Raw genomic sequence first — 25,042 nt, 5'->3', positions numbered from 1 at the left:
GGATTACATGTGTGAACAATGCAGGAAAACTCAACAGGCAGACGGCACTTCTGGACTAGGTTTATTGGGATTACTGCTGTTACCAGCCTAACGCGTTTCAGGAATGTATCCCTTAATGTATGAATGTATTCCCGAAACGCGTTAGGCGGTTAACAGCAGTACTCCCAATAAACCTAATCCAGAAGTGCCGTCTGCCTGTTGAGTTTTGATGTATTTATAGTGGGGACACAGTGGGGACACCACTCTTCCCATGGCACCTGGGCCAATGGAAGAGTGGTGAGCTAGAGCGGTCTTTTTTTGTTTTTTATGAACAATGCAGGGGCCAGTTAATCTCTGTACTGATACCTTTTCAATTTTACACATGGTAATCAGACACAGCAGGCAGACTTTCATGTAGGGGGCTTTAAAACATGATTTAGTACCAGATGTAGTACCACTATTCTGTATTTGTATGCATACTGCAGCATACTACATGATTCAACCTCCTTTCAAAATAAGGGGCCCCTAGACACTAGGTGCTGCTGCATTGTTTTTACATAAGGCACTCCCACACAAACTGCTTTCTATTTCATCTGAAATTATTGCAGGGACCCCTAGATGAAATATTATAACACCTTTAGCAACTTTAATAAGAGCTTTAGACATACCACCTGCTGCTATATCCCTTTGTACAGAATTCATACTGACTGCTACTGCTCCAAGACACACTTCTTTTTACTGGTACTCTCATCTTGAGAACGGTCCAAGACCAGGACTGAAACGTAGATACATGTAAAACATTTTTAAAATTTGATAAATAAATTAAACCTTTTAAAAAATTCCAGTGTGTGCTGCTAACTACCAATGGATATCTAAATATATATATATATATATATATATATATATATATATATATATATATATATATATTCCTGAGGACGGCCCGAGTTATGGCGCCGAAACGTCGAAAATAAAATACAAGTTTTCTCACACTTGAAAAAGTCCTTGGAGTGCGGTCTGTTTTTGATACTTTGAATGATTATGTTGACCAGCACCTAGGCAATGCGTTAGGCAGTTGTGAGTGCACCAGGTCGGACTTACTTTATATATATATATATATATATATATATATATATATATATATATATATATATATATATATATATATATTTATTTAAAAGTTCAGAAAGTACCTGCACTCAATCCCTTCTGGTTTGTGGTGGGTGCTGGGTCAAGTTTATGACATACAATCTTCAAAATAGATCCGCACTCCAAATGATTCAATCAAAGTGAATTTTATTAAATTATCACTCACGTGTCCAACGTTTTGGCCCACATTAGGGCCTTTACCTTGATAAAGGCCCTAATGTGGGGCGAAACGTTGGACACGTGAGTGATGATTTAATAAAATTCACTTTGATTGAATTGTTTGGAGTGCGGATCCATTTTAAAGATTATATAAATATATATATATGTATGAACCGGTTATCTAGTTTGTTTAATTATTTCACCATGTCGGTAAATTCATTTACACCAACATATCATTGATGAAATGGAGAAAAAATACCAACTTGTCACGACATTGTGTTATTATATTATGTTGTTCATACTGGTGCTGTAAGAGCTTACCCTGGTGGTCTCGTGGGGGGGGGGGGCTGCAGGGACGCCCGCCGTGTGTTTCTCCTTTCCTGGTGGCATCCAAGTAGCTGAGGGCTCCTCCCGATGCCAACGGCGGTCACACTACAGATGAAGCACAAGCAGAGACCAGGGTGCTTGGCATTTTTTCTGGTGTTGGGTGCCAACCGTGACATTATAACGGGCCATGGACAAAGAAGGTCAAGCCGCTGCTGCCGCTACTCCTTCAACCACTGATGCGCTACTCACCACAGAGGTGTACTGCACTGAGTTCCGCAGATGGGCAGTAGAAACTGGGTGGAACGACATGGCTCTCCGTAGCCAGTTCCGGATAGGGCTCTCAGACTCTGTCAAAGACAGCCTAGTAAATTACCCACTATCTACTACTGGATGACCTCATGTCTCTAGCCATCCAAGTAGATAGAATACAGAGGGAGAGAAAGGGTGAGAGGGAAACTTCTTTTCATTCTGGGATTTCCAATGTTAAGTCTTTCCTTCCTAATGGGGTTACTCATGTCAAACCTCCTATTCCCTCTGTGCCTTTGCCTCAGGATGAACCTATGCAACTGGGCATATCCCATCTTACTCCTGAGGAAAAGGCCCATAGGCGAAATTTGGGTCTTTGCATTTACTGTGGGTAAAAGGGTAATTTTCTAAATCTATGTCCTAAGAGGCCGGGAAACTTCCAAGCCTAAATGGAGAAGGGGAGCTCCATTTGGGTGCAGTTTCCTCTCCCCATTCTTCCTCTAGGATTATGATACCGGTTAAATTAACATGGCCTACGGGCTCTGTCAAGGTCTCTCGCTTTTGTGGATTCTGGGGCGGAGGGGAATTTTCTGGATGCTGCCTTCGCAGTAAGGTTTAATGTTCCTTTAACCTCTCTTTGTCCTCCTATGAGAATTTTAGCGGTGGACAAAAAGCCTTTAGGTTCGGGCCTGGTAACCAAGAAAACCGTAGTTCTATCCAAGTGTTCCAACAACTCACACTTTGAGGAACTAGCCTTTTTCATTATTGAGGGTGTTTCTTCCCCTCTAATTTTAGGGTTACCTTGGCTTCAGGCACATAACCCACATGTAGATTGGGTAACAGGGGAGATTCTCCAATGTACATGTACGGGTTTTTGCCTTCCTAAGGTGGTGGCAGTCTCATCACTTGAGGGGTTACCTGCAACTGATGCGAGCTTTTCTGATGTGTTCTCTAAGAAGGCTGCAGAGATCTTACCCCCACATAGGCAGTATTACTGTCCAATCGATCTTATTCCTGGATCTACTCCCCCTTGTGGTCGAATTTACCCTCTCTCCTTGCCTGAGGCCCAGGCAATGAAAGAATATATCCAAGAAAACCAGACCCTCTACTTCCCCTACTGGGGCAGGTTTCTTTTTTGTTGCGAAAAAAGATGGTGGTCTTCGTCCCTGTATAGACTACAGAGGTCTAAACAAGATCACCATAAAAAAAGTTACCCCCTTCCTCTGATTGCTGAACTTTTTGATCAGGTTAAAAATGCTAAAATTTATTCCAAGCTTGATCTTAGAGGTGCTTTCCAACTCATCCGTATCAGGGAAGGGGATGAGTGGAAAACAGCTTTTAATACCAGGGACAGCCACTACAAATACCTGGTAATGCCATTTGGTCTTTGTAATGCCCCCGCAGTGTTCCAAGAGTTTGTCAATGACATCTTCCGGGACCTGCTAGGGCTATTCGTAGTGGTCTACCTAGATGATATTCTGATCTTTTCTACTAATCTGTGTGATCACCGTAGACACGTTCAGGAAGTGTTACTCAGGCTAAGGAAAAACAACCTGTATGCTAAACTAGAAAAATGCATTTTTGAGGTTTCGTCTGTCCAATTTTTGGGGTTTAATATTTCTGGAAAGGGTCTAGAAATGGATCCTGGGAAGGTTAAAACGGTACTAGACTGGGCCCAGCCTCTTTCTTTACGGGCGACCCAAAGGTTCTTGGGGTTCGCTAACTACGACTGCCAATTTATAAAAAACTTCTCTCTTATTGTAGCCCCTATCACAGATTTAACAAAGAAAGGTGCAGATCCGAGTATGTGGCCACCCGAGGCGATCCAAGCCTTTGAAACCCTTAAAAAAGAATTTGTGTCTGCCCCATTCTTCGTCATCCTGACACATCGCTTCCATTCATTGTGGAGGTTGATGCCTCCAAAGTTGGGGCTGGGGCAGTTCTTTCTCAAAGGCATCCAACAACCAACAAAGTACATCCCTGTGCTTTCTTCTCTAAAAAAATTTAGTCCGCTGAGGCTTATTATGACATTGGGAATAGAGAATTTTTGGCTGTTAAATGGGCCTTTGAGGAATGGCGTCATCTATTGGAGGGGGCTAAGCATGTAATAACGGTCTTTACTGACCGCAAAAATTTGCTAAATATTGAATCTGCTAGACGACTGAATCCTAGGCAGGCTAGATGGGCTTAGTTTTTCAGATGATTTAATTTTACCCTTACTCTCAGGCCTGGTACTAAAATACAAAGGCGGATGCACTCTGTAGAAGTTTTGAATCCTATCCAACTGAAACTAATGAGTGCATTCCCATTATTCCCGGTGAGTTAATTGTGGCTGCTCTGGGACCTGACCTTGCCAAACTCCTATCCTCTGTTCAGTCAACTGCTCCTGTAGAAACTCCCTCGGGTAGATTATTTGTTCCATAAAATTTGAGGGAACAGGTTTTGGGTGAAGTCCATAATTCCAAAATGGCGGGACATCCTGGCATCGCTAAAACGGTGACCCTTTTGTCTCAAAATGTTTGGTGGCCTTCCTTTAAGCAGGATGTCTGAAAATTTGTTATTTCTTGTCCTATTTGTCAAAGGTCGAAATCCTCTAAAAAATTGTCACAGGGGTTGTTAAGGCCACTCCCTATTCCTTACAGACCATGGTCCCAAACTGTGATTTGGGTGGTGGTGGATAGGTTTAGCAAAATGAGCCACTTCATTTCCCTCCCACACCTCCCTTCTGCCAAAACCTTAGCCGAATTATTCATTTCTAATATCTTTAGGTTGCATGGGTTCCCGGTCAATATTGTTTCTGACAGAGGGGTACAATTTGTTTCAAAGTTCTGCTCTTTGGTTGGTATTGAATTATCAAACCGAAAGGGTTAATCAATCCCTTGAGCAATTTCTAAGGTGTTATGTGTCTGACAACCAGTCCTCATGGGCTGAACTTTTACCCTGGGCAGAGTTTGCTTACAATAATGCAACTCATTCTTCTACTGGTGAATCTCCATTCTTTATTGTTAACAGTTTACATCCCAAAGCATTTTCTTTTTCCAGTTCTTTGTCTCCTGTACCCTCTGTCAACTCTTCTGTCAAACAATTTGCAAAAATTTGGTCTGGGGTGCATGACTCCCTTTCTGCAGCTACAAACGCTCAGAAAAAAGCAGCTGATAGGTCTCGTAGAAAGGAACCCAAATATCTGCTAGGAGACTCTGTATGGTTGTCTACTAAGAACATTAAGCTTAAAGTCCCCTCTCTCAAGTTGGGGCCCAGGTTCATTTGGTCCATATCCCATCAGTGAAATAATTAATCCATCTTCTGTTTGCCTCAAACTGCCTGATAGTTTCAAAATTTCTAATTTTCCCGTCTAACACCTTGTACCACGACCTTCAGCCCAAAGATTTTGCTAACAGTCGTGCCCCTCTGCTTATCCAGAACCTCTCGCCTTGCACCTCTCGTTTAAGTCCTGGTGGCATCCAAGTAGCTGATGGCTCCTCCCGAGACCAACGGCGGTCACACTACAGGTGAAGCACGACTCGAGACCAGGGTGCTTGGCATTTGTTCTAGTGTTGGGTGCCGACCGTGACAGGTGCATGAATAAATTGGAGCTATGGACTATATGATTTATAAATATATGGTCAAGTGCATTTTTTGTTTGAATTCTGATTAGAATTTTCAAAATGTATTATTTTGAGTGCGAGTTTCGGTATTCGATGATCGAGTTTTTCAAACTCAAAATTAGAATTTTAAAATCCAAATGTCTTACTATTTTATACAAATTTGTCTATTTAAATTTGAATTCAAACAATTAGAAATTTATCAATTTTCACTCTAATGTTTTTCCCAAATCAATTTTTTGCCTGTGTTGACCTGCCGAGTTCCATGTCACACTATGAAAATTCGAATATTTATTTGAATTTAAAAAATTTGAATATTTGATTTAGCTTATCTATCCTTAAGGTTCAATAAATGGTTAATGGCTGCATGGAATGCTGGGAAACAATAAAAGCCCTCATCTGAGGCTATTTTAGTTTGAAAGAGAGTCTTTATTAGAGCTACATATTGATACTGGAAAGGAAAGCTGCAACAGCTACAAGAGGAGCAGCAGCACCAGGAACAATATGCCCCTTTGATTCCTGATAGGATCAGGCAGCCTCATCACTTCAGGAGGCTAATTCTTTCTCTTGACCAGCTGCCTGATGATGAGGCTGTGAAAATGTACCACCTGAGGTATGCTGCCATTCTCCGGGTTTATGGCTGTGATGGCACGGTCTCAGGCACTGCCTGGGATGTGCAAGCTGCTTGCAGTTTTGCATTTCCTGTGTACTGGTAGTTTCCAGCAAGTATCTTCATGTCTCATTGGCATGAGCCAGCCCACCTTCAGCAGAATACTAAGGCTGCACACGTGCCCCCAGTTATGCTCTGAAAAACTTCAGTCACTCTTTACTGCTCTACTGCAAATTTGCACCCAGCAGCCTAACAACAGAACAATTGGAAGGTAACCAGATAGCAGCTTCTTAACACAAGATAAGAGCTCCCTGGTAGATCTTAAAATAGCACTCAATAGTAAAATTCCAGATTCCATTGAACACAGTATGGTGCTGTGATTTCGTTTTGCATTGTTTATCCGGGTGGAGTGGACAACCTTGCACGTGCACCTGTCTGACAAGTTTGTGGTTTGGGTGAGTGCTGACCAATTGTTCCAGTCCACTGCAACACATACAGTTACATTGAGTAGGAGAAACAGCAGTTTCATAGTGCAGCACTGGCTCTTTCTGAAAGCCCATGACCAGGCAAAATGACCCACTCTGGAGGGACCCATCTGTATGCATTTTCGCTATTTCACAGCGAAGATAAGTCACACAGTCAACACGATTAGTGCCTTTAAAATGTACTCAGACTTCATAATAATTTTAAATCACAATTTATTTAATATAGTAAACTCTAATGTTCATTGTAAATAAAACATGTCAATGATATTGACATATTTACGTTTTAACAAGCAAACATTACATTCAATTTGGACAAGAAATCTCTCATGTTTTCTTCCATGCATTTTTTTTATTCAAAAACAGGAGGCTCTAAAGTTTGATCTGATGGTCCTTGGTCTATTTTAGTATCAAGCGTATCACCATCTTCATGGGGTTTCTAAAAAGGATACAAACAGAAATATCAGCATTATATAAGGGATAGCATATAAACAAAGTTTCATCATTTGTATATTTTTACCGTGTAGAAATTTTTTTTTTGTGAGTCATTTGAGGAAACAAAAATTTTATAACTGATGAATTTTGGTATCAGTTCAAACAGCAGCAATACATTTCACTATTTTTTTTTCAATACATAGAAATCTTTGAAATTTCATCTGGTGTTGCACAGCAATAAATACTGAATGTGAAGGGAACATGTAAAAATGCTTTGTAAATGCATTAAAAAGCAAAGGCATTGAAATGTTCCCACATATGTATGTTCAAAGTGCTTGTCAATGATTGTTTAATGCTGTACTTGGTGAAGTTATTTGGAAAGTTGTAAATAAACACCTTTAAAAAAAGGCATTTGATTCTGTACTGTACACAATGGCTGCTGGGTTACTGTGTTTCTATAACACAAGTGTGTGTATGTTGTGGAGCAGCACTGTCAGGCAGCATAAGGTGTGTATATATATATATATATATATATATATATATATATATATATATATATATATATATATATATATATATATATATATACACTGTAGATCAATGCATGGGGGACCTCTAGTGACCAAAAGAGGAAATTATAGAAAAATGTACTCATGCATTTAAATAAAAAACTGAATTTATTGGGACATATTAAAACCTATTAACATAGTAACATACATATTAAGTTAAGTTGAAAAAAGACAAACGTCCATCAAGTTCAACCTTTTTACTTTTTTTAACTTGCCTATCTGCCAGTTGATCCAGAGGAAGGCAAAAAAAAAAAACCATCTGAAGCCTCTCCAATTTGCCTCAGAGGGGGAAAAAATCCTTCCTGAATTCCAAAATTGCTGAAATTGCAATCTGGAGAGCTGCTGAATAAAAAGCTAAATAACTGAAAACCACAAATAATAAAAAATTAAAACCAATTGCAAATTCTCGACATCATAGTGAACGTTAATTTAAAACGTTAATTTAAAACGTACCCCTTTAAAGAAAACAGGGTTCTGGCTACAACGTAGCTTGTAAACCGTTCATATAGCTGTTAGTATTCCAGGAGTTACCCCTATGGTAATCCGAAGAAATGTAGAGCAAATGGAACAAACAGCTTGAAGGCAGTAATTTGTAACTGCAAAATTTTATTTTTATTTTAGCAGTGTAAAACACACACTACATGTTTCGGGTAAGTACCCTTTGTCCTAGCGTAGTCCTAGCAAGGCGGATCGAAACCGGCGCACGAAGACCGGAGGGAACAGCATAGACCTGGCCCTAGATACTATGACCGCACAAGAGACCCACTAGAGGAGGAAACACCATATGCAAGCAGCAGCGACGACGACTACGCTATCTCTCATCACCCTCACTATTCGCAGCCTTTTTTAGGAGCAGCGAACAAAGAAAAGAGGGACCCCAGGAGGCCAACACCACGGGAACCATACCCCCGCAGAGAACGGAACGGTAAATAACCTTGTGATTAACTTATCCTCACACTCCCTCTCTGTTACTGAAACTGCAGTCATTAACAAAGGTCTAGGCTTTGTTCCAAGTTATAAACCAGACCCTTTTGGGTGGGGAGGTGGATTTCTTTAAGTTTATTAGAATGCTTAAACTTAAGATGTACTTTAAAGATACTGTCAGTTTACCTAAGAAATTCACTAAAAAGTCTGATTTCATACCTGACTTGAATAATGAAAGTTTAAACACTTTTTCAAGAGTGGTCACCTCTGAAGTTAATAAAGTGTGGGCCAAAAGGCCGAGTGAGAGAAAAAGTAACTATAACCTCACTAAACAAGAAAGGGAGGCACTGAATGCACTGACAAATAACCCAGATATTGTCATTAAAAAAGCAGACAAGAGAGGAGCGGTAGTAATTATGGTCAGGACCAAATATGATGCGGAGATCCAACGACAAATTGATACCCCTGGCCATTATACACTAATAGACCATGACCCTATTTGGGATATAAAGCGTCTAATCGTTACAATGGTAACTGATGCTTTGCACAATGGAACTATTGATAAAAATACACATGATTTTTTGATCAATGAATACCCGAGAACACCAGTTTTGTACATTCTACCCAAAATACATAAAACACTTATTGACCCCCCCAGGTAGACCTGTTGTATCGGGTGTAGGTTCCATTTTAGAACCATTATCAAAATTCGTTGATAAGTATTTACAAGATATAGTCCTGAATGTACTACTTGCTTAAGAGATACTACTGACTTCTTGAACCGCTTAAATGAGATTGATAAACTCAATGACAATGTCACACTGTGCAGTATAGACGTACAAAGCCTATTCACATCTATACCACAAGACGAGGGAATAAAATGCGTAGAAGATGCGTTGGTTAACACCTCTATACCAAACAATCTGGTATATTTTCTGATAGACTGCCTAGATATTGTCCTAAAGAAAAACTACTTTCAGGTAGGTGATAAATTCTTTTGGCAGTCCCAAGGTACCTCGATGGGATCTGCGGTAGCTCCGTCCTTTGCAAACATCTTTATGTATTAAATTGAGACTAACCTGTTCCTAAAACCACCTTACTTACAATACATTAAAAAGTATTATCGGTTTGTGGATGACATCTTTGTGATCTGGGAGGGCCCCATTAAATCATTTGACCAAATGGTGTCAACAGCACATGCAGCCCATAAGTCAATTAAATTTACAACTGAGTACTTAAGGGCGAGAAAAATAGCATCAACTGATGCATTATTCGAGGAGGCTGCGAGTGACCTCACAAAAAGGTTTAATAAAAAAGGCTACCCAAACAGCAAACTTATCAAAACTTTGAAAGACATAAGGGATATCCCACTGGAGCACCTACTAACACAGAGATTAAAATCTCATAACCCCCAAAAACTAACATTTGTTAGTAAGTACGACAAACAAAGCCAAAAAATAGAGACAATTGTTAAAAATTTTGGCCTCTATTACAGATGGACAAAGAGTATGGCCATCTGTTTAAAGAACCCCCACAATTTGCATATAAAAGGGGGTCAACCCTAAAAGATTTACTGAGCCCTACAGAACCAAGAAAGCAGGTTCAGCACCAAAGTAGCAAATTGCGTACCTTCCCGTGTTACAATTGCAACTGTTGCACATCTATAATAAAAGGCCCTAACATCCACCACCCCTCAAAAGGGACTGAAATAATTTTAAAAACATTTGCTACATGCTCTAGCACATACGTAGTTTATATGCTAAAATGTCCCTGTGGTATGCTATATGTGGGAAAAACCATCAGGGCAGTAAGCACGCGAATCAAGGAACATAAGTCCAATATTAGGAACTACAAACCAGAAACTTACACTGATACCCCAGTAGCAAGACACTTCTCTGAGGCCAAACATCATGTAAGCCAGCTAAAATGGAATGTACTTGAAGTCGTAAAAAGACCCCCAATGGGAGGTGACTGAGGAAAACTACTGCTTCAAAGGGAAGCACGGTGGATAGGGAGACTTGAATGCGTAAAACCGAAAGGTATGAATGACCACAATAGTTTTAAGTGCTTCCTATAATTATTGATGTTTGTAAAAAATGCAATTTTTGTAAGAAATGCAATATTTAACTTTCAAGTATGTTACACTGACACGATTTCTCCTTCCTCAGGTATTAATGAACCAGCTAGCTCCTTGAACCCACGGAACTCCTGCCGTGTAAGTAATTAATAATGTACATAATATTCTGGATACAGGAGTTACAATCTAGAAAGCTGGTTATGTATGGATATAATAACGTTTTGCTATGGATATAATACTACATGGATAGCGTTTAACCCTTAAGTAGGCTTTTCCTAGCAGTACTTATGGAACTAACAGGGATAGGCCAAGAAATGGAAATTTCCCTGATATGGACTGATGAAAGACTTGTAACACCTGGACACAATGGATGGACTTGATTGAACATGTGGGGGTTTTTAGAATTGCTTGTTCACAATAGTTGGTACTTCAATGTATATACTGTCACTTTAAGATGTAATTTTGGGGAGGTTCCTGGTATGTGGAAGAGGATTTATATACCCACAACACCTTGCACTTGGCACACTTGACAAAGGGTACTTACCCGAAACATGTAGTGTGTGTTTTACACTGCTAAAATAAAAATAAAATTTTGCAGTTACAAATTACTGCCTTCAAGCTGTTTGTTCCATGTACCCCTTTAAAGATTTAAACAAATAAACAAAGGCAAGGAGGGTAATGATGGACCATGCACCATAAACATATGCCATTTGAGTGAAGATGTTGGAGAAGCAACTCTGAGCTAGCATTTATGAAGAACACCCACTTTCCCCAAATCACTAGGGTAAACTGCTCAGGTCTAGGAAGGGGTGGTGTACAAGAGAATGTATTTATCAGTAAAATGGCTAAAGTAATCTGTTGCCAGAACCTATATCCTGCAACACACTACTTAGAATTAGTCAAATTAGAGAGTCTACCATGTTACTTTTGTACATAATATTTTAACAACTGTACATGTACAGCTATATACAATATATATCTTTCACTACATGAAGTCAAAGGGGTTGTGCACCAAAATTAGAATCAACATAAAAAATTGTAGGACAAATAAAGAAACCCCACTATAGAAGGATAGAAAAAAAGATGCAGACTGACACAGTTGACTTAAAAGTTGTTAAAGCAACTTTTACAGTCATATGAAAAAGTTTGGGAACCCCTCTCAGCCTGCATAATAATTTACTACACTTTCAACATAAAAGATAACAATGGTATGTCTTTCATTTCCCAGGAACATCTGAGTACTGGGTGTTTTTTAAACAAAGATTATTAGTGAAGCAGTATTCAGTTCTACGACATTAAATCAAATTTGAAAAACTGGCTGTGCAAAAATGTGGGTACCCTTGTAAGTTTGCTAATTTGAATACATGTAGCTGCTCAATATTGAGCTCAATATATTACTGGCAGCACCAAATTGGTTGGATTAGCTTGTTAAGCCTTGAACTTCATAGGCAGGTGTGTCCAATCATGAGAAAAGGTATTTAAGGTGGCCAATTGCAAGTTGTGCTTCTGTTTGACTCTCCCCTGAAGAGTGACAGCATGGGATCCTCAAAAAACTCTCAAAAGATCTGAAAACAAAGATTGTTCAGTATCATGATTTAGGGGAAGGCTACAAAAAGCTATCTCAGAGGTTTAAACTGTCAGTTTCAACTGTAAGGAATCAGAAAATGTAAGGCCATAGGCACCGTTGCTGTAAAACCCAGGTCAGGCAAGTCAAGAAAAATACAGGAGCGGCATATGCGGAGGATTGTGAGAATGGTTACAGACAAGCCAAAGATCACCTGCAAAGACCTGCAAGAACATCTTGCTGCAGATGGTGTATCTGTACATAGTTCTTCAATTCAGCGTAATTTGCACAAAGAACATCTGTATGGCAGGGTGATGAGAAAGAAGCCCTTTCTGCACTCACGCCATAATAAGAGTCGCTTGTTGTATGCAAAAGCTCATTTAGACAAGCCACAGTCATTTTGAAACAAAGTGCTTTGGACTGATGAAACAAAAATTGAGTTATTTGCATGGAGGAACAAAACACCACATTCCAAGAAAAACACCTGCTACCTACTGTCGAATTTGGTGGTGGCTCCATCATGCTGTGGGGCAGTGTGGCTAGTTCAGGGATTGGGGCCCTTGTTAAAGTCGAGGAATTCAACCCAATATCAACAAATTCTTCAGGATAATGTTCAAGCATCAGTCACAAAGTTACGCAGGGGTCGGATATTCCAACAAGACAATGACCCTAAACACACTTCGAAATCTACAAAGGCATTTATGCAGAGGGAGAAGTACAATATTCTGGAATGGCCGTCACATGACGGCTTGAATATCATCAAAAATCTATGGGGTGATTTGAAGCAGGCTGTCCATGTTCGGCAGCCATCAAAATTTAACTGAACTGGAGAGATTTTGTATGGACGAATGGTCAAAAATACCACCCTCCAGAATCCAGACACTCATCAAAGGCTATAGGACGAGTCTGTTAGAGGCTGTTACATTTGCAAAAGGAGGCTCAACTAAGTATTGATGTAAAATCTCTGTCAGGGTGCCCACGTTTATACATCTGTCTAATTTTATTATGATGCATATTAAAGATTTTCTGTTAATCCAATAAACTTTATGTCACTGCTGAAATACAACTGTTTCCATAAGGCATGTTATATATTAACCCTTTCCCTGCCAACCATTTTGTCCTAGATGCGAACATCTACTGCCAAGCAGTTTTTAGATATTTTGCACTCTTTCACTTTAAGGGTCTTTCCTGGGGTGGTCTTTTAGTTTACCCAGGAAAACTTGTTTTTTTCAGGACAACCTGAACTTTCACAATATGCAAGAATTTTTTTGTAATTCTACTTCTGTAAAAAAATATAGGCTTCTAAGTGTCTAATAAAATGAAAAAAATCATGTTTCACGAAGAACAATCACATATATCAGAAAAATCATTTATTTATCCTGAACGCGGCAATACAAAATATATATAGTTTTATGGAGATTTCTCACTTGTATAGCGCAAAATCTACAAGCAGTACACAACCAAATTTCCAAAGCAACGCTCCCCAAACGGCATACTTTTGATTTCAAGGCCAAACATTCCACTAACAGTAGGTTTACCCTAGAAAACTACCCATTACTAGAAAGAACAGATTCTGGTGAACCAAAAATGGGTAAAAATATCTTTGTACTCCAAACTAGCAAGTTGCAATTGTTTCTTAAAGTTATAATGTTTTATAGAAATTGGTGAATTTTTTGAAAAATGACCTCAAAGCTTCCATTCTACAGCAACATATCTCCCACACATCATTAGGTATCAATGTAAAACACCCCAAATATGAAATCCTGGGGTCCACTGAACAGTTTGATGCCCAATATGTATAGGTGTACCCAAGCACGTGGCATAGGGGGCCCCCCGTTTGTTCTGTCATTTCAGATACTGCAAAATCAACACATTTACATAGTTTTGTTGGGCGGCAAAGGTAGAAAAAAGTACGTTCACCCCAGAAAACCATATATTTTCGGAAAGTACACATTCCCCTGAATCCAAATTGGGTATGCATGTCTTTCTACACCAAAGTAACAAGCGGCAAACCATTCCTAAATTTGGTGATCTTGGCGACATTTCCAAAAATCACCTAAAAATTTCTACCCTGCAGCATCGTATTACCCACATACTTTTAGGTATCAAGAGAAATCACCCCAAATATGAAAGCCTAGGGTCCTCTGAACAGTTTGATGCCCAATATGTATAGGTGTACCCAAGCAAGTGGCATACAGAGGCCTCAAAAAGAAGACCCCCATATGGTCTGTCATTTTAGGTACTGCAAAATCAACACATTTACATCTTTTTGGGGGGAGGGGGGCAAAAGTAGAAAAAAGTACGTTCACCCCAGAAAACCATATATTTTTGGAAAGTACACATTGCCACGAATCTAAATTGGGTATGCATATCTTTCTACTACAAAGTACCAAGCCGCAAACCATTCCTAAATTTGGTGGTTTTGGTGACATTTCCAAAAGTCACTTCAAAATTTCTACCCTGCAGCATCGTATTTCCCCACATACTTTTAGGTATCAAGATAAATCACCCCAAATATGAAAGCCTAGGGTCCTCTGAACAGTTTGATGCCCAATATGTATAGGTGTACCCAAGCACGTGGCATACAGGGGCCCCAAAAGGAAGACCCCCATATAGTCTGTCATTTCAGGTACTGCAAAATCAACACATTTACATAGTTTTGGGGGGGGGGCAAAAGTAGAAAAAAGTAAGTTCACCCAAAAAAAACATATATTTTCGGAAAGTACACATTCCCACGAATCCAAATTGGGTATGCATGTCTTTCTACGTCAAAGTACCAAGCCGCAAACCATTCTTAAATTTGGTGATTTTGGTGACATTTCCAAAAGTCACCTCAAAATTTCTAACCTGCAGCATCGTATTACCCACATACTTTTAGGCATCAAGAGAAATCCCCCCACATATGAAAGCCTAGGGTCCTCTGAACAGTTTGATGCCCAATATGTATAGCTGTTCCCAACCACGTGGCATACAGGGGCCCCAAAAAGAAGACCCCCATATGGTCTGTCATTTTAGGTACTGCAAAATCAACACATTTACATTGTTTTGAGGGGGGCAAATGTAGAAAAAAGTAAGTTCACCCCAGAAAACCATATATTTTCGGAAAGTACACATTCCCACGAATCTAAATTGGGTATGCATGTCTTTGTACTCCAAAGTACCAAGCCGCAAACCATTCCTAAATTTGGTGATTTTGGTGACATTTCCAAAAATGACTTCAAAATTTCTACCCTGCAGCATCGTATTACCCACATACTTTTAGGCATCAAGAGAAATCCCCCCACATATGAAAGCCTAGGGTCCTCTGAACAGTTTGATGCCCAATATGTATAGCTGTTCCCAACCACGTGGCATACAGGGGCCCCAAAAAGAAGACCCCCATATGGTCTGTCATTTTAGGTACTGCAAAATCAACACATTTACATTGTTTTGAGGGGGGCAAATGTAGAAAAAAGTAAGTTCACCCCAGAAAACCATATATTTTCGGAAAGTACACATTCCCACGAATCTAAATTGGGTATGCATGTCTTTGTACTCCAAAGTACCAAGCCGCAAACCATTCCTAAATTTGGTGATTTTGGTGACATTTCCAAAAATGACTTCAAAATTTCTACCCTGCAGCATCGTATTACCCACATACTTTTAGGTATCAAGAGAAATCACCCCAAATATGAAAGCCTAGGGTCCTCTGAACAGTTTGATGCCCAATATGTATAGGTGTACCCAAGCACGTGGCATATAGGGGCCCCAAAAGGAAGAACCCCATATGGTCTGTCATTTCAGGTACTGCAAAATCAACACATATACATAGTTTTGGGGGGGAGAAAAGGTAGAAAAAAGTACATTCACCCCAGAAAACCATATATTTTCGGAAAGTACATATTCCCGCGAATTCAAATTGGGTATGCATGTCTTTGTACTCCAAAGTAGCAAGTCGCAAGCCTTTCCTAAATCAAACTAAGTAAAATAAATCTTTCTATACCAAAGCACCAAACAGCAAAACTATACTAAAGATACATAAGGAACAATAATGCATGGATAAAATTGCAATAAAACCACAAAAATAGTGTAAATCAATGAAATAACAAAATAATTGAAAAAAAAACAAAAAAACACCAGTTTGTGAGTTTTTGTGTATACATATTTGTGCACTTCTAAAAGTTGTCTGAGTGTGCAAATACATGTAATTAAGTGTAAATAAGTGTACAAAAGGGATCCAGTGTGCTAAAGTAAAAATAAATAAATAAAAAATTCCAATCTTTACAAAAATGTTTGTGTAAGTGTATAAATGTACTGTAGGTATGTGTAAGTGCAGGTAAGTGTGTAAAAAAACGTGCACTTACCGTTTTTGTAGCAGGAGGATCGCTGGAACTGAAGGAGGACTCGTGGCAGCGTGTTAGCAGAGTTACTGCGCAGCAGGAAGTGAATGGGCGGGTGGTGCGACGTGGATCAGGTAAGGAAGTAGCAGCAGCGCTTCCATTGCGCTTCTGCTACTTTAAAAGTCGGATCTGCGACAATCGCGTCGGAGATCCAACTTGAAAGCCACGTTGCCCAGGGGGCTGTCAACCTTTCTGACTCTTTGCAGAGGCGGCAAAAACCGCCAAAGCAGAGAGAAGGGTTCAGCTGCAGGAGAACGTACAGTGTACGTTCTTGGCAGCCTGAGCCCTGAACCGCCAGCACGTACGCCGTCTGTGCTTGGCGGTTAAAGGGTTAAAGGGAAGTTGCTACCAATGATAAACAAAACTCCAAATAATTAAAAGGGGTTCCTAATCTTTTTCATATGACTGTATTTCTGCCTTTAAAAGAAAATTGTTTCAAAATGCACAACCCTGGGTATACACAGTACATAGTAATTTAGGATGAAAAAAGACACAAGTTCATCAACTACTGTCTAAGTAACACCTGCCTAACTGCTAACTGAAACAGGGAAAGGTAGACAAATCCCATCTAAAATCTCTCCAATTTGCATCAGAGAGGGGGACATTTCCTTACTAGCTTCAAGATGGCAATCAGACCAGTCACTAAGGGGCACATTTACTTAGGGTCGAATATCGAGGGTTAGTTAACCCTTGATATTCGACTGTCGAAGTTAAATCCTTCGACTTCGAACATCGAAGTCGAAGGATTTAGCACTATTCGTTCCATCGAACGATCGAAGGAATAATCTTTCGATCGAACGATTAAATCCTTTGAATCGAACGATTCGAAGTATTTTAATCCATCGATCGAACGATTTTCCTTCGATCACAAATTGGCTATAAAGCCTATGGGGACCTTCCCCATAGGCTAACATTGAGGTTCGGTAGGTTTTAGGTGGCGAAGTAGGGGTTCAAAGTTTTTTTTAAAGAGACAGTACTTTGACTATCGAATGGTCGAATAGTTGAACAAAGTTAAAGTTGTAGTCGAAGTAGCCAATTTGATAGTCTAAGTAGCCAAATAAATAGTTACATAGTTAGTTACATAGTTAAATTGGGTTGAAAAAAGACAAAGTCCATCAAGTTCAACCCCTCCCTACTTTTAATTAAATTCTATATACCCATACTAACTATAGAGCTTAGTATCACAATAGCCTTTGATATTATGTCTGTCCAAAAAATCATCCAAGCCATTCTTAAAGGCATTAACTGAATCAGCCATCACAACATCACCCGGCAGTGCATTCCACAACCTCACTGTCCTGACTGTGAAGATCCCCCTACGTTGCTTCAAATGAAAGTTCTCTTCTTCTAGTCTAAAGGGGTAGCCTCTGGTACGGTGATCCATTTTATGGGTAAAAAGGTCCCCTGCCATTTGTCTATAATGTCCTCTAATGTACTTGTAAAGTGTAATCATGTCCCCTCGCAAGCGCCTTTTTTCCAGAGAAAACAACCCCAACCTTGACAGTCTACCCTCATAATTTAAGTCTTACGTCCCTCTAACCAATTTAGTTGCATGTCTCTGTACTCTCTCCAGCTCATTTATATCCCTCTTATGGACTGGAGTCCAAAACTGCACTGCATACTCCAGATGAGACCTTACCAGGGACCTATAAAGAGGCATAATTATGTTTTCATCCCTTGAGTTAATGCTCTTTTTTATGCAAGACCTTCTCATTTAAGGAAACTCCCAGGACACTGCCATTTAGTGTATAACTTGCATTTATATTATTTTTGCCAAAGTGCATAACCTTGCATTTATCAACATTGAACCTCATTTTCCAGTTTGCTGCCCAGTTTTCCAGTTTAGACAAATCACTCTGCAAAGTGGCAGCATCCTGCATGGAACCTATAGTTCTGCACAATTTAGTATCATCTGCAAAAATAGAAACAGTACTTTCAATGCCCACCTCCAGGTCATTAATAAACAAGTTGAAAAGCAAGGGATCTAGTACAGAGCCCTGCGGTACTCCACTAACAACACTGGTCCAATTAGAAAATGTTCCATTTACCACCACTCTTTGTAGTCTATCTTTTAGCCAGTTCTCTATCCAGGTACAAATACTATGTTCCAGGCCAACATTCCCTAATTTAACCAGTAACCTTTTGTTTGGCACTGTATCAAATGCTTTAGCAAAGTCTACTACGTCACATCCACCGCCATCCCAGAATCGAGGTCTCTACTTACATTCTCATAAAAAGAAATTAAGTTAGTCTGGCAAGATCTATTACGTATAAAACCATGCTGGCACAAACTCATAGTATTATGATTTGCTATGAAGTCCAGTATCTTATCCTTTATTAACCCTTCGAAAAGCTTTCCTACCACTGACGTCAGACTAACTGGCCTATAGTTTTGAGGCTGAGAACGGGATCCTTTTTTGAATAGAGGCACCACATTAGCAATTCGCCAGTCTCTCGGCACTATGCCAGATCTCAATGAATCCTGAAAAAGTAAGTAAAGAGGTTTGGCAATCACAGAGCTAAGCTCGCTAATTACTAGGGATGTAGCGAACTGTTCGCCGGCGAACTTGTTCGCGCGAACTTCGACCGTTCGCGTCCGCCGAATGTTCGCGAACGTCGCGCGACGTTCGCATTTTGAGTTCGCGTTCGATTCGAATACAAATCGTTCGACCATTCAACCATTCGAATTCCTTCGACCGCTAAAAATCAAACGATTTCCATTCGTTCGAACGATTGTAAGCATTCGAATGAATGAAAAGCATTCGATCGAATGCTTCGATCGTTCGATCGAACGATTAAAATCCTTCGATCGTTCGATTCGAACGATTTTAGCGGGTGTTCGAAGTTCGCGAACGTTCGCATTTTTTGCCGGTGTTCGCGAACGGCGTTCGCGAACACCAAATCGGCAGTTCGATACATCCCTACTAATTACCCTCGGATGAATACCATCTGGCCCTGGACCTTTGTTAATCTTAACATGTTCTAGTCTCTTTTGAATTTCTTCATGTGTGAACTATGCATCATTAGTTGTATTACTAGAATTGGGACTGTTAAGAAGGAAACATTCACTTACTGGTTCCTCATTTGTGTAGACAGATGAAAAATATGAGTTCAGAATCAGTGCTTTTATTTTTTTTATCAACCAGCTGACCCCCTTCTGATAGTAAGGGTCCCACCCCTTCCTGCTTTATTTTTTTACTATTAACATATTTAAAAATAATTTTGGATTTTTTTTACTGCTTTTACTTCGAAATTCAAAGCATTTTTTATTCTATTCCTTCACTTGAGCTAAGTAAATGTGCCCCTAAGTGTAAATTGAATCAACTGTGAAATTTGTATTTGGGATGCGTACAGGGAGTACAAAAAGCCTTCAAAATCAGCCCTACACATTAGTAAGTATAGGCTTACCTGTTTGGTTTGATTGTTCACTTTGGAATGTGGGCATATAACAATGTTCACACTAGTAGAAGACAGCGTGTCTGCTGTGTTGTCTCCATCAGCAGCTGACAATCCTGAAATTACTAATGCACTTGAAAAGCTTCTCTTCCCAAACAAAAGACTGAATGTCGAACTTGTGGATGAAGCTTGGCTAGACCGCTGGATCCTACTTGTCTGTTGATTTAAATTTCTCCGAGCAGCAACAGAAATTGCAGGACTGTATTGAAAAGGTGAAGAGGATGAGTTGTTTAAAGAGTGCCGACTTGCAGAGAGTCTTCTGGAAATTTTGTAGTTGGAGGAAAATTGCTCTAAACACGGATCAAGTTTTTCCAAGTCAGGGCCAGACACGCTCGAAACCGGTGGCTTCTGATATAAAGATGAATGAGTCTGAGCTGACTGACTCCTGTGTTTTCTTTTTCCTGTCAAATAATAGAAGTAACTTTTGTATATTAATAATACATTTTACATAAAATACGACTTCTGCAACTGAATGTAGCCCAACATTTACCTTATTTGCATAAATATACATTCAAATGAATATACAAAAAATATTTGTACTATATGTCTCATTAACACATCTTAAAACAGGCCAGAATTGGACTAAACTCTGTATTTTAATTGAAACAAGCATGTTTTACATGACAGTGACAGAGCTAGGTGATTTATTAACAGTAACACATGGTCAGAGGTGCATTAGAAAGGAAAGGCAGGTTGTATAATATGAGATTAATTTATTCGAATGGTTAGCCACCAGCACCCTAGGAGGGGGCAGTGACACAGTCTGAGGGATAAGTTTGACAGGGGGGACCATAAGTCATATAACATACACAAATTTAAAAATGGTTCCAGTTTTCAATGTATGTTAACACATGCAAAAGCTTGACTAGTAAAATGATATAGAGGGATTTCTTGACAAAGGATGACAAATATGTTACCATTGAGATTGCTGGAACTTTGCTGAATGAATGTCCATTAGATATAGGAAATAAAAACTTTCCAGTAAACATTAATTACATATTTTCAATGGTTTTAAAGTTATTTGTAAACCTATTTGCAGGTGAAAGCAGAGTTTCATATGCCTTTCTGTTCTCTAGGTTCTCCCTTAGATATTTTAATGACCTTTTATTAGCTGGCTTTCAGGAGTCAGCTCCAGAATATTGACTGGATCAATAATGCTGCCAAAAACATTTAATGGAGGTAAATGTATAAATTTGCTACATAATTTCATGGCTCAGATTGTTGAGGACCCAAACAAAAATGATGCAATAATTGTATATAGAATAAATATATAAAGTATAAAGGACCACATATGTGGTGTAAAAGGTTTGCTACTAGGGATGGGCGAATAAATTCGCCATAGTTAAATTCGTAACAAATTTCTGCGTTTTGCGAAACCACAGCAAAAATTTGGTGTGCGGCTTGTTTCGTCGACCGTCTAATTTTTCGGGCGCATGGCGACAATGAGTGATGCCGAGAGCGACGCGCGACAAACGGAACGTCATTCACAGCAGCCAATTAGATGTGAGCCATCCCACTTTCTATATAAGGAGCTGCAGAGGCGCCCATTACTCGTGGTGTTTTAAGTAGAGGTAAAGAGAGCAGGATAGTAAGAGATTTGTGTGAGATTTAGCTAGAGGAGTTTTTGTAGAGAGATTTTTTTTCTGAGTCAGTGCAAGTGGAGGTTGTGGATTTCAGTTTACTGTTTTCCCTCTTCTGCTTGCCTGCTCACCACCCAATAGCCCTTTTAGGGCTAACTGTCTTTGTTTTTGTCTGTGCTTGTGTGTGTATTCCTTGTGGGTACACACTTCTGCTGAGGGGATTTAGCTGAGGGTTTTATTTTTTTCTCCCCCAAATATCCAAACCCTCCCTTATTTTTTTTTTAAGTTTAGTTGTGCCCACTATGACGGGCCATGGGAGGGGTAGTGGTGGTGGGAAGAAGGGTGGGATAGGGAGGGGCGGCCAAGGAAGAGGCCGTGGTGCTGGCCGTGGGCATCCAACCCCACAACAGCCCAGCCCACGGGGCACGTGCCATGCCCAGTCTGGGTATTGTAGCGCAGCACAAGCTGCCATCACAGTAGCTGCCATCACAGCAGCAGCAACAACAACAGCAGCAGCAACCGCAACAACAACAGCAGCAGCAAATGCCACAGCAGCAGGTGGCTCTGGGTCGCAGTGGGGCAACCGGCACACGTAGGACTGTGCCAGATTTTTTTGCCACTGCTTCGCAAACTATATGCTCACAGCAGGCAGAGGTGGTGGTAGACTGGATGATACCCCATCCCTGATCCTGAGGTGGACTTGGGCCCAGACACCCAGGATCTTTTTTATGATCAGGCAGGAATGGGGGGGGCATTCATGTCTGATGAGGGGGAGGTCATGTCAAAGCCCACATCAGTAGGGAATATTGGGCAGGGTCCTCTTATGGCAGGGCAGCAGGTTGCTGGTGTGGGGTCAGACACCAGAATGCTTGATGTGGGTATTGATGCCATGTATGAGGCAGGGTCTGGGGGAGGATGATGACAGGGACAGAACGTGTGAGCCGGCTCCGGAGGATAACAGCAGCAGTTCAGCGGGGGAACTGTTTGTTGTTAATGTGGATGAGGATGAAGAGCCAGCTCCACCAACCACTGCTAGGGGGGGCAGGCAACAGGGCAGCACTGCACCTCGGTCCAAAGCCTATGGGCGTACGGACCATCCACAACCCTCCACAGCAGGCAAGGCAGTGGCCTGCACTTCAGCAGTGTGCGCATTTTTCACGTGCCAGGCAGAGGACCAGATGGTAGCAGTGTGCCAGCTCTGCCGGCAGAAGGTTCGAAGGGGGCAGGCAGGGTCACATATGGGAACGTCAGCTTTAAGTTCAAAGTGGCAGGGCACCGGGGGGCAGTGGTGCTTCCTGTCCACCTCCTCCCATTCCTCAGGGAAGAGGTGGTAGCTCCCCAGACCCTGCAGCAAGGGAAGAGGATTCTGGGGCTCACAGTCAGAGGCAGCCACTGTGTAGCTCAGCCTCTTCTGCAGCCTCCTCCTCCTCAATGCTGTCCCGCCAGGTTTCCCTCCCCCAGTTCCTCACCCGCAAGGTGCCTCTCTCCCCCAGTCACCCCCAAGTGCAGAGGCTTAATGGCTGCCTGGCAAAACTTCTGGCAGTGCAGCAGCTGCCCTATTAGCTAGACAAAGCAGCCCCCTTCTGACAGCTGATGGCTTGCGCTGCCCCTAACTGGAGGATCACCAGCTGCCATTATTTTGCCAGGAAGGCCATCCCTGCCCTCCACCAGCAGGTGGTGGAGAATGTGTCCCTGTCGCTGGATCATGCTGTCGGCGGTAGGATGCACTGCACCACTGACACGTGGACCAGCAGGCATGGGCAAGGGAGGTACATATCCTACACTGCACACTGGGTCACCCTGATGAGTGCTGGGGAGGGTGCAAGCAGGGGCGCTCCCTTCAGGCTATAGGTGCCTTCCCGTGGGGTACAGGGAAAACCCCCACATGCCCACTTCCTCCTCCTCCTCCTCCTCCACTATGGATGAGCCACCGCTGAAGAGTCCCCGCAGCTACGCTTCAGTGCAGCACAGGCAATGTCAGGCTGTGCTGCAACTCCTCTCCCTGGGCGAGAGGAGTCATAATGCACCTCAGCTCATGGCTGCCTTCCAGACTCAGGTGCAGCGGTGGTTCACTCCCCACCAGCTCCAAGCAGGTAACGTTGTTTGCGACAACGGTCGCAACCTGCTGTCCGCCATCCACCTAGGCCACCTGACCCACATGCCTTGCTTTGCACATGTCCTCAACCTCATGGTGCAGCGCTTCTTCAAGAGCTACCAAGGGTTGGGTGACATACTGGAGAAGGTACGTAGGGTATGCGCCCATTTTTGGAGGTCACCCACTGCCAGCGCATCTTTGGCACGGATGCAGCGGCAGCATAATCTGCCACCCCACCAGCTCATCTGTGACTTGTCGACGCGCTGGAATTCCACCCTGCACATGGTGGAGCACCTCGTAGAGCAGCGCTGGGCGGTCAGCAATTACCTGCTGGAGCACAGGGCCAGGGGTACTCAGGGGGCAGATTTAGGGTACTTCAGCGCAGAGCAGTGGCAGCAAATGAGGCAGCTCTGCCAAGTACTTGCCCCCTTTGAGCACGCCACACGCTTTGTTAGCAGGGACAATGCGTGTCTTAGTGATGTGATACCCATGGTGTTCCTCCTCAAATGCACATTGGATGGGCTGCTAGAGGAGGGTGACGTGCCTGAGGAGAAGGAGGAGAGTAGGCCCCGTAGGCAGAGGGGGCTGGGAGGCAGGATGAGGAGGAAATGGTGCCCGATGAGGAGGATGAGGGAGAGGAGGACTGGGTGCCTGTGCAGCATGGGGAGCAGGGTACACGCCACCCAACCACCCCAGCTATTGTCCGCGGCTGGGAGGGTACAGAGCAGGGGCAGGTCAAGCCAGATGACCTACTGCATCTGGAGGGCAGTCAAGAAGAGGTTGGTCGGGGGCACCTCTTTTACATGGCTGCCCATATGCAAACTTGCCTCTGAAGCGATCCCCGGGTCTGTTCCATCAAAGACCGGGAGGATTATTGGGTGGCCACTTTGCTTGACCCACGGTACAAGGGAAAGGTGGGGGAGTTCCTTGTACCCAGCCAGAGAGAGAGGAGGGTGGGTCAATTGAGGAGGGCTCTGTGCTCAAAACTAGTGGAGGCCTTCCCCCAGTCTGACACTTCTCAGGCCTCCACTACTCCACACACCCAGCAGAGACGGGGGCCTAGCAGCAGCAGCAGCAGCAAAGTCGGAGATCTCATGGGTGTGTGGAAGAGCTTTTTCGAGCCTCAACGGCCAGCAACAGGCCCAGTCAGCACCCAAAGAAACCACCAGCAGCGGGTGGAGCATGTGGTGGCTGACTACATGGGGTCAATCAGTGTGCAGGATGCCATTCACCCTGATAATGACCCCATGCATTATTGGGTATCGAGGCTCGACCAGTGGCCAGAACTGGCACAGTACGCTCTGGAGGTGCTGGCTTGCCCCCTGCCAGTGTCCTGTCAGAGCGTGTCTTCAGTGCCGCAGGTGGGGTGGTCACTGAGAAACGGACACGGCTATCCACTGGCAGCATGG

At 42.0% G+C, this 25,042-nt stretch overlaps 1 protein-coding gene across 3 annotated transcripts in view; it reads right to left on the bottom strand.

The window, feature by feature from the left end:
- Positions 1–6,753: 6,753 nt before the first annotated feature.
- Positions 6,754–25,042, bottom strand: part of pcnx2.L (pecanex 2 L homeolog) — a 643,210-nt gene continuing 624,921 nt past the window's right edge. For all 3 annotated transcript variants that reach the window (XM_041562821.1, XM_041562822.1, XM_041562823.1), the window contains 2 exons: positions 19,911–20,359; positions 6,754–6,993 (listed from right to left, as the gene is read on the bottom strand). In XM_041562821.1, coding sequence (XP_041418755.1) covers positions 6,907–6,993; positions 19,911–20,359 — 536 coding nt within the window. In that variant the 3' untranslated portion in view covers positions 6,754–6,906. The remainder of the gene's footprint in view (positions 6,994–19,910; positions 20,360–25,042) is intronic.

Source organism: Xenopus laevis, chromosome 5L, assembly GCF_017654675.1.
Source record: "Xenopus laevis strain J_2021 chromosome 5L, Xenopus_laevis_v10.1, whole genome shotgun sequence".
Lineage (NCBI taxonomy): Eukaryota > Metazoa > Chordata > Amphibia > Anura > Pipidae > Xenopus > Xenopus laevis.
Note: the sequence above shows the minus strand (reverse complement) of the source record. Positions and strands in the feature narration are given on the sequence as shown.